The 14,703-nt window shown below is 42.1% G+C and overlaps 1 protein-coding gene across 1 annotated transcript in view; it reads right to left on the bottom strand.

Moving 5' to 3' along the window:
- Window positions 1-562: 562 nt before the first annotated feature.
- The window catches only part of LOC104522972 (ephrin type-B receptor 5-like), a gene marked incomplete at its 3' end in the record, with an annotated part of 14,853 nt that continues 712 nt past the window's right edge, over window positions 563-14,703 (bottom strand). Inside the window, exons 2-3 of the mRNA XM_010165401.2 lie at window positions 5,407-5,471; window positions 563-1,259 (exon numbers count right to left, since the gene is read on the bottom strand). Of these exons, the coding sequence (XP_010163703.1) occupies window positions 563-1,259; window positions 5,407-5,471 (762 nt within the window). The remainder of the gene's footprint in view (window positions 1,260-5,406; window positions 5,472-14,703) is intronic.

Genomic DNA, 14,703 nt, shown 5'->3' with positions numbered 1-14,703 from the left:
AGAGGTCATGATAATGCCATTATGAGTCTTATTTCTTACTGAGCCAGGCTCACAGATCCCTGCTGCAAGTTTCCTGTCCCATGACCAGGCTGCTGCCATTTCCCCTTTCTTTTTTTTATCACTAGTTCCAACAGCTCTAGCAAAAGGGCTCGAACTAGTTAGGACAGTAGAGTGTATTAGCTCTGGGCTCAGCTTTGTTCCACGTGACATCTCTCCCCTAATGCTGTTGCCTCTTGGTAAAGAAGTGGAACTATGTTAGAGCTGGCTATTTACAACTGCCACTAATTTTGTACATGTAGCCTAACAGGCTGTCTCTGGTGGTAGGTTGAACTAAGGCCTGAGTGGAGTTTCCAACCATGTTCTTAGCACAAAGAAGTGGTCACTCCACGTCCAGTCTGAGGAATTAAGTGTCAGAAGAGGCTGCTAGTAAGCACTGTCTGTGAGATAAATTATTTTATCTCCTAGCTCTGTGAACTTTTGGCAAATGCCAAATGCTACAAATACAGAGAACCAACAAAGAAGTGGCTGTCTAAGGGGTGGGTGGGGAAAAAGGGTCTCTCACCTTGGCAGGCTCGTTCATCATCAACAGGCTGGTAGCCAGCCTTGCAGGTACATCGTCCAATGGCCACCATCCACTCCCCTTCTCCATTGCAGTGCAACCGAACACCTGAAGACCCAGTCATGCTTGTCTCTTCAGCATTTGGTACACACGTCCCTGGTGACTCCACCAGTGAGGTCCTCTCCCCTCCAGCAAAAGTTTCAGGGAAGGAGGCAAATCCTTTCACCACAGCTGGGCACTTGTAGAAAAAGACTTGGACTGCCACCAGGGACATGCAGGCTCCTGAGTCCTGGAAGGCCAGGTAGAAGCCACGCTTTGTGAGTGGCCCAAAGCTACGTACTTTAACATTCATCTTTACCACCTTCCCAGTGCTGTCCACCTGGGAAAAGCTCTCATCAGCTGCAATAGTATCCACTTTGGTCCAGGGCCCCTCACGCCACTCTGGCAGTTCCTGAGAGGCTGTGTCAGCCTCTGACTGGTGGTAGTAGAGTGTGAAAGTCTCCTTGCAAGAAGGGGCCACAGTGCGCATGCTGGCACAGTCTCTCACTGAGAAACGGAGGCGGACATGGACTCGGTGGGCTCCGCGTCGCTCTATGAAGTGAGTACGCAACCAGTTATTCTGACCTCGTTCAGCCACATTACAGACTTCAAAGGTTCGGATCAGGTGCTTCTTGTCATCCAGGACACTTACCTCATCCCACTATAATGGATAAATGGGAGAGAAAAGCAAGAAGAAATAGTAAAAAAAAATGTGGATTCAGTGTTCAACTTCACCAAAAACACATGACAGACCTTCTTCTTCTCTTCCCTTCTCCCTGCCATGTCTATGACAAGACTTGAACCTGCTGATGGCATGTGCAGCAAAGCACTCTAGACAGGACAAAGTATGACCCTGTAAAGAAGAGCTGTTAAAGCCTACAAGTAAGAACTGTTTTGACAGAAAACATAATTCATGCAAACCTGTTACATGGCATTGAGAATCTTAAAATCAGAGACTCACACTTTCTTCCCTCCTATTTCCCCATCTCCCTTCTCCAGAGCCAAGATGCACAACACAAATGAGATAGTGAAACAAGATGCTGTTCTTTGGAAAAAACTCTAAATCAGAAGTCCCTTCTACCCAATTTTATCACAGTTGGAGCTGTGTGCTGCCACCTCCAACGTACACAAGCCAACTTAGTATGGCCACCATGGGGGCAGGTCCAGATCTGTTTTATGCCAGGAGGAAGGCACAAGGGAGAGACAGGGAGGAACTGAGGCAGTTTACTGCATGGAGCTGTAAGAGAAACGCCTCCTTACCCTCTCACCTAGCTTTACAGAATAGGTACGAGGCCCTGGGAATGGCAGATGAAGCACATAATGAGACAGAAGGCACCTGTGCAAGCACGCTCACCAAGGTCAGATCAACCGACTCCTCGCAACAAGACCTGCATTAAGACCAGTGCCAAGAAGAAACAACAACAAGCTATGGTCATTGGTGACTCTCTCCTGTGTGAAACAGAAGCACTCATTCATAGACTGGACCCTCTTTTCATGGAAGTTTGCTGCTTTCCTGGGGCCCAGATTAGGGATGCAACCAAACAATGGAAGAGCTTAGTACAGCCTTCAGACTGTTATCCACTCCTGCTCTTTCACATGGGTACTAATGATGATGCAACAAAAAGTCTGAGGTTGATCAAAAGAGATTTCAAGACCATGGGAAGAAGCTAAAAAATTCAGGAGTATAGCTAGTGTTTTCCTCAATCCTCCCAGTAATGAGAAGAAACAGGCGATCCCAAGATATCAATACCTGGCTTCAAGACTGGTGCCTCTGCTAAAACTTTTGAGTTTATAACCATGGAAGAGTCTTTGAGCCACAAGGTATGCTGGGGCCTGATGGGATCCAACTGTCCTGATGGGGGAAATACATCTTCGCTTATAAGCTGGCGGGACTGATTGAAAGAGCTTTAATCTAGAATTGATGGAGGAAGGGGATACCAAGAGGAGAGCTGAAGGTAAGCCAAGAGTTGGCATGGCATCGCCTGAGGATGGTAATACTAGTGGAACATTTATGCTGCTCCTTGGAGCATGGAGGGCTCAGGAGTACATCTGAAATGCTCGTACACTAACACATGCAGTATGAGAAACAAACAGGACGAACTGTAAGCATTAGTCAGTTCTCAGAGCTATGATACCATTGGTATTAGTGAGACTTGGTGGAATAAGTCCCACAACTGGAGTGCTGGGCTGGAGGGTACAGGCTGTTCAGGAGGGACAAGCAGGGCAGGGGAGGTAGAGGAGTTGCACTGTACATAAGGGCGAGGTTTGATTATACAGGCCTTAGGGTTAGTGATGACGTGGTTGAGAGCCTCTGGGTGAGGATTAGGGGGATGGAAAACAAAGGAGATGTAGTGGGTGTCTACTATCGATTGTCCAGCCAGGATGTTAGTATTGAAGAGTTATTCAATACACGATTAGGAGAAATCTCTGGATCAGTAGCCCTCGTCCTTATGAGAGATTTCAACTTCCCAGATATCACCTGGGAATACCATACTGCTGTGACGAGCAAGTCTGGGAAATTCCTGAAGTTTGGGGAAGTGAACTTCTTGTCACAAGTACTCAGTAAGCCAACTAGGAAAGATGTCCTTCTACACTTTGTGAATAGAAAAGGACTCATGGGAGATGTAATGGTAGGTGGCTGTCTTGGCCACAGTGATCACAAAATCATTGACTTTAAAGTTTTCGGTGCAATGAGAAAAAAGAACAGCCAAGTTTCTACCCTGGATTTCAAAAAAAACCAAACTTTAAGCTATTCAGGGAGCTATTTGTCAGTGTCCCCTGGGCTCTGAGGGCTTAGGAGTCCATGAGTGTTGATCAGGTTTTAAGAACAGCCTTTCAGAAACACTGGAACAGGCAATTCCAGTGTGTTGGAAGTCAACCAAGTGGGGCAGAAGACCTTCTTGGCTGAACAGGGAACTCCTTGTGGAGCTGAAGAGGAAAAAAAAGTTGCACGATCTCTGGAAGCAAGGTCAGGTTTTGCGGGAAGATTACAGAGCTGTGGTTTGTATATGCAGGGAAAAGACATGAAAGGCCAAAGCTCAATTAGAGCTGAAACTGGTTAGTGTTGTGTCAGACAACATGAAACGTTTTCTTAAGTATGTTAATAACAAGAGGAGGTCTAAAGAAAACACTGGACAGATACTTATTCAAGATGGTCATCTGACTAATAGAGGTGAAGAAAAAGTGGAGGCACTCAATGTTTTTTTCTTTGCCTCAGTCTTTAATAATACTGATAGACCTTGGGCTGCCCAGTCCCCTGAGTCAGAGGACCACAAGTGCAGGAATAGTGACTTTCCATTTGTGGATACTGAAACTGTAAGAGACCAGTTGTATCAGCTGAATGTTCATAAGTTTGTTGGGTCTGATGGGATTCATCCCAGAGTACTGAAGGAGCTAGTGGATGTTACAGCAGGACCTCTCTCAATCATCAAAGGTCTTGGGAGTCTGGCCAGGTCCCTGTTCACTGGAAGCTAGTCAATGTTATTCCAGTTTACAAGAAGGGTGTGAGGGAACACCCAGGAAACCACAGAGCTGTTAGTCTAACCTCAGTACCCAGAAAATTATGGAGAATATAACACTGGGATCAGTTCTAGGGCCAGTTCTGTTAAATATCTGGATCTGGAGGTAGGAGTTGAATGCAGCACCAGGAAGTTTGCTGATGATACCGAACAGGGAGGTACTGTTGACTCTCTGGAGGGACAGAGGGCTCTGCATAGATTGGAGCATTGGGCAGTCATCAATGGCGGGAAATTTAACAAGAACAAATGCTGGATTCTGCACCCAGGATGGACAAATGCCTGACACCAGTATAAACTGGGAGAGGAGTGGCTGGAGAGCAGATCCCCTGCAGAAAGGGATCTGGGGGTGCTGGTTGACAGCAGGCTCAATACGAGTCAGCAGCATGCCCTGACAGCCAAGAAAGCAAACTATGCCCTGGGGTGCATCACCAGCCGGTCAAAAGAAGTGATTTTTCAGTTGTATTCAATTGCTGCAGTCTCACCTTGAGAACTGTGTGCAGTTCTGGACCTCACACTTTAAAAAGGATGTGAAGATACCCAAATGTGTCCAGAGAAGGGCAACCAAGCTGGTAAAAGGGCTGGAAGGCATGTCCTCTGAGGAGCAGCCAAGGACACTGGGTTTGTCTAGCTTAGAGTAAAGGAGGCTGAGGGGTGACCTCATTGCTCTCTGCAGCTTCCTGAGGAGGGAACGTGGAGAGAGAAGTGCTGGTCTCTTCTCCCTGCAATCCAGTGACAGGACGTGTGGGAATGGTTCAAAGCTGCATCAGGGGAGGTTCAGAACTGATGCTGAGGAATTTCTTTACTGAGAGGGTGGTCAAACACTTCAAAAGGCTTCCTAGAGAGATGGTCAATGCCTCATGGCTGTCAGAGTTGAAGAGGCATTTGAATAATGAACTTAATAATGTGCTTTAACTTTTGATCAGCCCTGAAGTGATCAGGCAGTTGGACTAGATGATCATTGTAGGTCCCTTCCAACTGAAATATTCTATTCTATTCTATTCTATTCTAGTCTAGTCTAGTCTAGTTCATCTGTGTGGAGGGATGGCTGGAGACCTCATGAGTATTTGTGAAAGAGGGTAGAAGGAAGAGGGTAAGGAGGTGGCAATAGTATCCCACTCAGTATCCTCCTCTGTTAACAATCTGGCTTTGCACAACATACCATGTTCAAGTTGTTCATACATACAAAATCCATAAAACAAGCCTCATTGGTTTCAGTTTCCCTTTCCATCAGCTGCATGCATGCCTTCCCAGCAGAGGTGCAGTCAAGAAGAGGACAAGGGAAATGCTTACCCCATTAGAAGGGTGGGTGATCCAGCCAATCTCTGAGGTCTCTCCAGTTGTATCCAGAAGTATTTCTGTTTATATTTAAAAAAATAAATAAAAAAAGTATTTTGTGCTTTTCCAAGTCAGGTTAAAATCTTATCTGTCCCTCACAGGATTGTCTCTGAAAAAAACTCTCCAAAACATGTCTCATAGAGGGCTTCCACATACCCAGAATATACATTAATGTTTTGAGATTAAATATGACTATGTCCATTAAAAATTAAATTAAGCAGGGTCAAGACAAGGGCAGAGGCACTGGGCACATAATCATGCTACCTCATGGTTAGCAAATTGCTTGACAATATTCTGGCCAGATGAAAACTTTTCCAGGCAAAGTATTAGCACACTGACAGCATGGAGCAGAATTATCATAACATGCAGTACAGATGAGGCCACCCTCTTTTTGGAAAGGAAAGGGTAAGACAGAGAGATGAGTTATATGAATGCATGCCATTCTCCTCAGGACCACGGCTGCCCATTTTATTTGCAGATATAAATGCGGACACAAGGCTAAGACACACTTGTTTCAAGCTCTGGAACCAAATTTCTGTGGGAATTTAGGGTGGTGACCCAGTTGATCTTGTAATGGATTCACTTTGCTCCGGAGCTGGGCATTAGGTTGCAAGCCTGTGTACAAGTGCAAGTTTTATCAGAAAATCAGTATTAAATAGTCTATTGCTCAGGAGTAGGGTATATGCAGAACTTTACAGGCCTAGCTTATTCCTACAATTACTTGGCATTTCCATTGTTATTGAATATACCACTGGAGACAGGTACTAGACTTGACTGCTCTTGGAGATGTTATTCCCTGTTCAGGCACAAAGAAATACAGAAGAGTTTGTGACAGTGCAAGCAATACACATAGTATCCTCCAGAAGGGAATGTCAAGGTCTGAGGTCACCCTGGAAGTTACTGGTATGCAAGCATTTGTGCTTTCTGTGTACTGTTATAGTGAGGACATAGGGGAAGAAAAAGACTTAATTAAATAGGTATTTATATATGTTGATACATACTGTACAAACTGACTGCTTTTTCTTAAATTCTATAAAGTAAATTTCTTTTGTTTGCTTATTTTACTTTTCATTTTTCTGTCTCATTGCTTTGTTTAAAAAAAAAAAACAAACAAAAAAACAAAAGCAACTAAAAAACCCCACAAAAGGTAAACAGAAAAAAAACACAAAACCCAACAGCAAAATCCAGCTCACTTACATGCAGGATTCATTATTCCCCTTGCAAAGGTTTAATGATATGATTGTCCCATGTTTTACATAGGAGAGATCCTCAACGGTTTCTATTTCCGAATTATGGATTGCTGACTTCACTAACCCTATCGATGCTCCTGGGGATTCACTACACATTAGTCAGCAGAAAGAAAGACTAAACTCATCTTAAAGCAAACACGATCAAGTGAGCAAGTTTATCCAGACATTAGGCTTAATTGATGCCCCAAATTGATGTTCCCTATATTGCTACAGGAGAACATATATTTCTTCGGACTTCCTGAGGAGCTGATGTAGTTTCTTGCTTCAAAAGCAGTGCAAAATATTGGGGCTGGCTTGCCAGAGCTGGAAAGAGCTACTTGTTACAGCCAAAGCACAATGCCACTAAAATTACCTAACAGACCTTGGGAAATGCTGAGCAGCTCAGTCAGTACTCGAGGATAGCCAGCTCAGATGGCTCCGCTGAGTTGCAAAACATCTGTGAAAGGCCTCCTTGAGGCATAGGCTTCCCCCAGGCTGTCCTGGCAGTGGAGGGACTTGGCACTCCCCCATGCACGTTACTGTCTGAATTGCACAGTCTGGCACAGAGGTTGCACTCTGTTATGTCAGTACTTTGCCACTGGGTTCCCAAACATGGCTCTGATATGCTGGAATAATATACAAGGTCACTTTTCAACAAACTTTTTTTTCTAATCAGGTCTGAATCTCCTATTTACCAAAGTATAATGCAACTACCCCATGGAAACTCTAGAGAAAATAAAATAGAGAAAAGTTAATCAGGGCATGGGAAGTCAGATAAAAAGTGAGAAAGGAGACGAGAAGAGAGAAAATAGAGAAGACTTGCTCAGCAGCCTGGGCCCTGCCACAACTAGCAGGAAGTATATTCCCCAGACAGCTTCTCACCAGTGAGCAAGGCAATCTTTATCGAGCACATGAATACTTCACAGGCAAACAGATCCAGGCAGCCTAAAGCAGACAGAACTGTCCCTCTCATAGTGAATATTTTAAGTCAGGAAGCATTAGAAGAATAAGAAAAGTACACAAGAATGTTGTGTGCGTAAATCTCATTTGGTGACCTACAGTCAAAAGTCCCTCACTATTTTTCTTCTTTTTCCCCCTCTCCTACTGGCTGTATGCCTTGAATCAGATCCCATGTCACACTGGTTGCATGTACACTCATAAATCTAACAAGCCATTAGACTGCTCTCTAATTCTAAGGACAACAGACACAGTATTGTTCACATGACTAAAAAACTCCAATCCCTTGCATACAAACCACCTCTCAGGAATGGTCCTTGCTCCTCTGACCTACACCTAGGCACTGTTTAGAAGAAAGTTGGTTGGCATGCGCCAAACTCATGACTGTGCTAATAATTTAACAGTATGAATGACGACATACCAGTGCACAGGTATAAGCCTTCACTCTGTCACTTTATTAGTACTTAGGTAGCATTCCACATCCTCAGTGTTCTGGGACACACCAATATTCTGCTGCTCTTCAGTGCAGATAGCAATGATCTTTTCAGCTTGATTTACCAACCTGGAAGAAAAATGGCTTACAACCTTTCTATTTTGCTCAAAATGAAGGGTCTTGCAAGATCAGATTAGACCCAAGCCCAGGACAGTCCACAGTGCTGCTAGGGATAACATTTACTGAGGTGAACTCAGAGTGTCAACAGAACACTATTCCACTCTGGATTTGAAATGAGGAATAATCAAGGTATCTGAGCAATCTGGAGGCTGTTAAACACATTAAATTATCACAGTTCTTCTTTGACTCCTGCTTTAATCTTACATTTTTGAAGAATGAGATTCCAATTTCTTATTAACACTGTTATTTTAGTTCAAAGATGAGAATAATAGCTGATGAGAGATTCTCCTATATTTCTTTTCCCTAAACTAGAAAAACTCATCATCTTTTATAGCAGAGTCAAACAGATTCATTACACTCTTCGTAAAACAAAATTCAGAATTAATTACACTCTCATTTCAGTGTCCTTTGTTCTTGAAGGCCAGAAGAGGTAAAAAAAAAAAAAAAAAATCCCAAAGACTTATGCTAGTACCAGTCTATACTAATGCCACAAACCAATCTCTCGGGCTGCACTATAATGTCAACATCAAGCTCAACTGGGAAGCGGCTGGAAGTTGCTATGCCAGATCAGACTGTTCAGAATAGGCATGTTAATGATTTTCAGATTTTGGTGAGCCTAGAGTTTCAAGCAAGACACTTTAGTGCTTGTGTTACAGGCAAAATGTTCACCTGATGCAAGAAGATTACAATTCACCTAAGGATGACTGACTCTTGGACAATCTTCATGAAGGTAGAGATGGCGTAACAGCTTTCTGGATTGCAGAGATGGCCTAACAGCTTTCTAGTTTGAAGAATACTTCTCCTCAGTGTCTTAACAGTGGACTGGTGCAAGCGGGAATTATACAACACAAGTCTAAGCAAACTACAGCCATTGAGAAGAAAGTTGATCCTGAGAAGACAGTAAAATAACTCCTTTACCTGTGGGATTGGAAGCTGGTGCTAAGAATGACCAGACCATACAATCATAGATCAAAACAAGCTGGAAGGGAGGTATAGAGTTCATCTTGATCAACAAATGAACTCATCCCTCTCAAGGCCAGGCTAAATTACAGTAGATTGCTCAAGGCCTTGTCCAGTTGAATTCTGAATATATCCAAATGTACATGTACATTGGTAAATAAAGCAGAGGGCACTAGGGTAAGGGTAATATTCAGAGAGTTCGCTTTGCTATGCGGTTAAATACTCCAAGCAGCTAAGCTCTCTAGCTTAAAAGACTTCCTGAAAAGAACTGAAATATTACTGGGCTTATTCTGCCTTGTATGATCACGCCTTGAACATGAACAAGAACAAAGACTGGGAATGCTCTCTAAGATGGGTGGAAAGAGAAAGTATTCTCTAGGCTTGTGCAAATAATAGTTAGGGGTTGCCAAATCCAGTAATGCTGCTGCAGCTCCACGTCCCCAGGTCCAACCAATAGCACGGTTGAAGGGGTACTCCCAATAGGTACACACACAAACACATGTAGGCACCGCACAGACACAAATGGCCAGCCATGAAGACCAACAGAGGCAGAAACAGTCACCAGTCACACAAACAGAAACAGCACCACCGATGGCCTCATCCTGCTCCCCTTTCTGGCTGGTCAGGATGAAGGTCTGTTAGTGGGAAATATATATGCATTTATATACAACATGGATCCCTGACATAACTTTCCTTAAACATTCAGTCTCCAGTAGCTGACCTCTGGATCTGTGGTCTCCCCACTTGCTGGCACCTATGCATATAAGCACCTGAAGCTTGCAGGCCCACCCCTGTTCCTGGTATTCAGACACCCCCACTCACTGATACTTCCCTGCACACACACACACACAGAGGCACTCTATGGGTCCTCTATTAACTGGTCTTAGGCATGTAATCTACCCAGCAGCTGGCCCTGGATTCTTGTTCTCCTAGGTTGCTGGCACTTGGACATGTGAGCTCCCAAGGCCCGTAGCCAGCTGCTGCAGTGCTGCCCCACTCCACAGAACCCCACTTACACATACAGACACATGCACAGGCACACACACTATGGATCCCACCAGTAACTGGCCTTTGACACTCAGCCTGCCCAGGAGCTGGCCCTTGGATTGTCTTGTCTTCAGCTGCACAGAGATACACGATATACAGACAGGACCCTCAAAGAACCATCTGTCTCACTCACAGAGACACATGCATGCAAATAAGTGTCTTGTTCCACAGACTCTCTGGTCTCTCTCTGGCTTCCCAGCCCACTTACTCTACTAACCACCTAGTCTAGCTTCACATTTGCTCACAGATTCACCCGTATAAGCTCACTCACTCCAGCTGCTGGCACTACTGATGCACAGACCCTATGACCCATGGTCCAACTTGAGTTCCTGGTACTTGGTTTTCATCCATTCCAGGCTCTCCAGTTGCTGGTAGCATTGACACACGGGCTCCTATGATTTGTGGTTCAACTCCAGTTGCTGGCATTTAAATGTCCATACACATGTAATAAAACCCCCTCACCCAGGTAGTGAAAAACTGAATGTAATAGGAAGACCAGATAGTCTATGGTGATCAGGTGTAGGTCAAGGCCTGACAGGAGTACTGACCAGTACTCTGTTTACACATGACTGGCCCCTTATCTCTCTATTTTTTCACACTTGATCCTCTGCAAAACCACTTTGATCCCTCCCTCTCCCCAGCTATGGCTCCTCCCCTAAGCAACCCACAGTAAGTTTTGCAGAAGGCCCAAATGATCTTCCCTACATCCCATAATAAGTCCCATGCTCCTGTTGGCAGTAACCCCCTCTACTCAGTCTGCAAGGTGTTCCAGAGAGCACTTCCATTGACTTATTTTAATGGGTTCCATTCCCATTCAGTGGGTTCATCACACTCCTATGATAGCCCTGGGAGAAGCTGGGTCAGGGTGCTTATTCCTCTGTTAGGTTTTTCAAGTTCCTCTGCCTTTCATTGCTCATCTCTGTTCCTTTGAAGGTGGGGAGACGAGTCCTTTATCACACAACTGAACAAATATATTTATATACGTGGACTATCACTTGGAGACAGAATAGAGTGAAACCTTTGGGTAACCTTAAATATACTAGAATTTCTTCCAAAATGAATCAGTTTTTCTGGTGAAGTAAATAATATATCAATGGCTAGTGACATATGCAGCTGTAATAAGTATTCAATTTTTCAAGAATTAATTGATGAAACAAGTAAAAAAAACAAAGCTAAAAAATCTCACTTGTTCATAACTACTCAACACAAAAATCGGTGCTATTTTTTTAACAAAAATGTCTTTTTTTACAGTTCAGCTATGACTTATCATTAAAAAACAAGCCACAGAGTTATAAAATATGCCTCCAAATATAAGAGAATATATACAAAATCAACCTATATGAGACAAACGAGTTTGACTTTTTCTTTTTTTTTTTTTTTGCATATGCAATCACATTAAATTATTATCTACAGCTTTCCTAGTAAAACAATATAATATGCATTCTTCCACAGTTTAAGAGATTCATTCTGCAAACATTAAGATATTCATTCTGCAAACATTAAAAAATGAGCTTGGGTCTTCCAAGGTTTCACTGAAGCATATACTGAAAGTCTCCGATATCGTATATTACAAGAATGCTGCTCCTTCGCTTTGAAGCTTTAATTAGCTTTGAATATAAACACAATTAGTCACAGCATGAATAGCCTCTACTGTTCTGCTGGCGTCCAAGCAGCAAGAGCTAGCCTGCAGCTTGTGAACAGTTTCAACACAGGGCTGTGGTACATACCTGGGGATGGGGATGTCCTAGCAGAGGGACTACAAAGTAATCTATTATGGGGGAAAATAAATCAAGAGGAGCTGCTGAGACTGACCAGTGGGAAAACCCAGACACCCCTCCCTTTACAAACAAGCTGCACATCCAGCCCAATGCCATTCACCTTCTGAATGTCTACAACAGGGTATTCTTCTGTCCTGTGTCTTCCAAGCATGTGGCAAAGATTCTGGCATGCAGGGAAGTGCCAGGAAAGAACTAGGAAGACCATAACATAAAATCTTTGCTAGAATTTTAATAACTCATGTGAATCACAAGTAACTGGAGTAAAAAGTTAATATTATTTCTTTCCCTCCAAAGTAAAATAACATCCATTTAAACCTTTCTTTGTATATAATAAAACAAAAGGCAATGGTATTTTTTACTCTGAAGATTACCTTTGAGGAAAGTATAGTTTTCCTCCACTTCAAAGTAAAGCAAATTTGAGCAATCAATACATTATTTCCAATAATCCAAGATGACAACCAGTTAACAGAAAAGATGGGAGAAAAAATGAAATAAGAATGCCTGATCTCACAACCTTTTTCTTGCATATTCCCTTTTGCCAAGGAGATGTTTTTAATAGAAAAAGCTTCTACCAAAGCAGAAGAATCATCCCCTCTATTTCTTGAACTCCCATAAGGTATTTAGAAAGGCTGAACAGCCATTCTGCAGGCTAGAGAGTTTGTTGTAAAATAAATGCAGTCACTCACATACAGAACACATAATTCCTTTGGAATATATTTAATGAGTTCTGCAAAATTAACTCTGCTTGTGTTTACAGCTGTAAACATTTATAACTCACTCAAACCAAAACCAATATTCCACTGAAAATTCAAATCTGTGCCTTAGTAAGAGCTATTTCATTAGCAAGTTATCCCTTGCTCTCAGTTATTTTGACTGCAGCCCATCAGGCATTCTTAAATTCTATGCTTCACTAACTTTTCCAATCAGAAATGTTAACCTACAAAAATGTTAAATGATAAACTGCAGACAGTAATTACAAGCATATATAGATATGCACAGAAATAAAACTTCTGTGTCTTTCTTTACATATTTTTGAGAAAAAGGAAAAAAAAAATCTATTTTTCCACCCAGGATGTAGCTCAAAAATAATGCTAACCAAGCTAAAACCTCAAAAATTCTTGCAGAGTCATAAACATTGGGAAATGCAATCTTAACAAAAATTTTTGTGCAATCTTGTTTCCTTTCATAAAACTGAAATAATAAGTTTAAAAATGTCTTCTGTTTCCAAAACAGTTTTCCTTCCTGCTTCCCATAAGGCGTAGAAAGATGGTTTGAATACTTCAGCTACTTTTCCTCTCCTCTCTACAGCTTCTCCTTTTCTTAACCATCTACATTAAGATTTTATTGATATTGTTTTTCTCCTGTTAGAAAATTTCAAACAAAACCTAGTTTGAGATAAAGTGATTTACCTTCAGATTGTTTAAATCTAACTCAAATGCCTGAGAAACACTTGGAAGACAAATTACCTTGACTGATTTTCCCACTTAGTCAGTCTGTTCAGCTAGAGGCGAGACATATTTTAGACAACATCTAAAACTTCTAAGAAATGTTACAAAAACTAAACACCAAACTGGATATTCCCTATATTTTTCAACTTAAATCTGAAACCTGAAGTTCAAGTTTCTACTATAATGAGTCAACAAAACGGCCATGGGCCTTTTTTGTTCATTATGGATAACTCTGTAGTAAAGTAAAGCTTTCAAAATAGTTACCATCAGATTTTCCTTTCCCTAATGCATAATTCTTCTTTGCCTTTTGACCACAACAAAAATATTTAACTCTCAGATGCAAATTAGCTTTGGAGTGCAATCCTAGGACCATGTAGTACAGACACAATGCAAGGTGCTCACTCCCCTGACTCTGAATTGAGAGTTGAAATTCAGCTCATGGACACTTTTACTGCTTCATCTTCATAGGCAGAATTTTACTGTCCTATTTTAATTCAGGCAATTCAATCATGTGATCTGTGAAGTTGTATCACACAGTGTTTTCTAAATTCTTTTATCTCTACAAACTTAAGAGGACTGATCACTGAATTCAAAAAATGTCAGTTCCTGCAGGTATCACGGAGTTACTTCATATTTGCAAAGAATGGACATTTTCTCTCTCTTTTCTAGCTCAGTTCCTCTACCAGTTACGCTAAGGAATAACATATTACTTTGTAAAAACATTTGTAAATCAGCAATTAATAGAGCTGCAGAGATTTAAGAATTTTTATTATAACCTTACAGCAATTATTTCCTCACTGAACTCCTTCCTATTAAGAGGAGGGATGCTTTAACAAGTTTTCCTTTTCATTATTAGTAAGAAAAAAACAGTATTTTTTTCTTCCCAATGTCTACCCTCTTTTTCTTAGATCTCACATTCTTCCTTTCTCCCTTTAGGTCTTTCCTTCCTTGTCTCCCTTTTCTTCCCTCTCTCCCTCCTCTCCTTTTTCAGAGGCTTTCACATTTGCAAGAGATGAACATTCATCACAAAGCAGTGCAGTTCATTGAGCATATGTAGCTGCAAGGATATTTCTTGGACCAAACAAGAGAATTGTTTACAATACCTCTGCCCTTCTCTAACTCTCTCCCATAGCTCTCATTTTATCTCCTGCTCTCATCACCTTCCCTCCTATCATCTGTTCTTTCTTCTCCCATTTTCTTGGCCTCTGTTTTCCCGTACC

The sequence above is a fragment of the Antrostomus carolinensis genome, unplaced genomic scaffold (genome assembly GCF_000700745.2).
Source record: "Antrostomus carolinensis isolate BGI_N321 unplaced genomic scaffold, ASM70074v2 scaffold14483, whole genome shotgun sequence".
Lineage (NCBI taxonomy): Eukaryota > Metazoa > Chordata > Aves > Caprimulgiformes > Caprimulgidae > Antrostomus > Antrostomus carolinensis.
The sequence above is the reverse complement of the archived record's forward strand: the minus strand, read 5'-3'. Positions and strand labels throughout refer to the sequence as shown.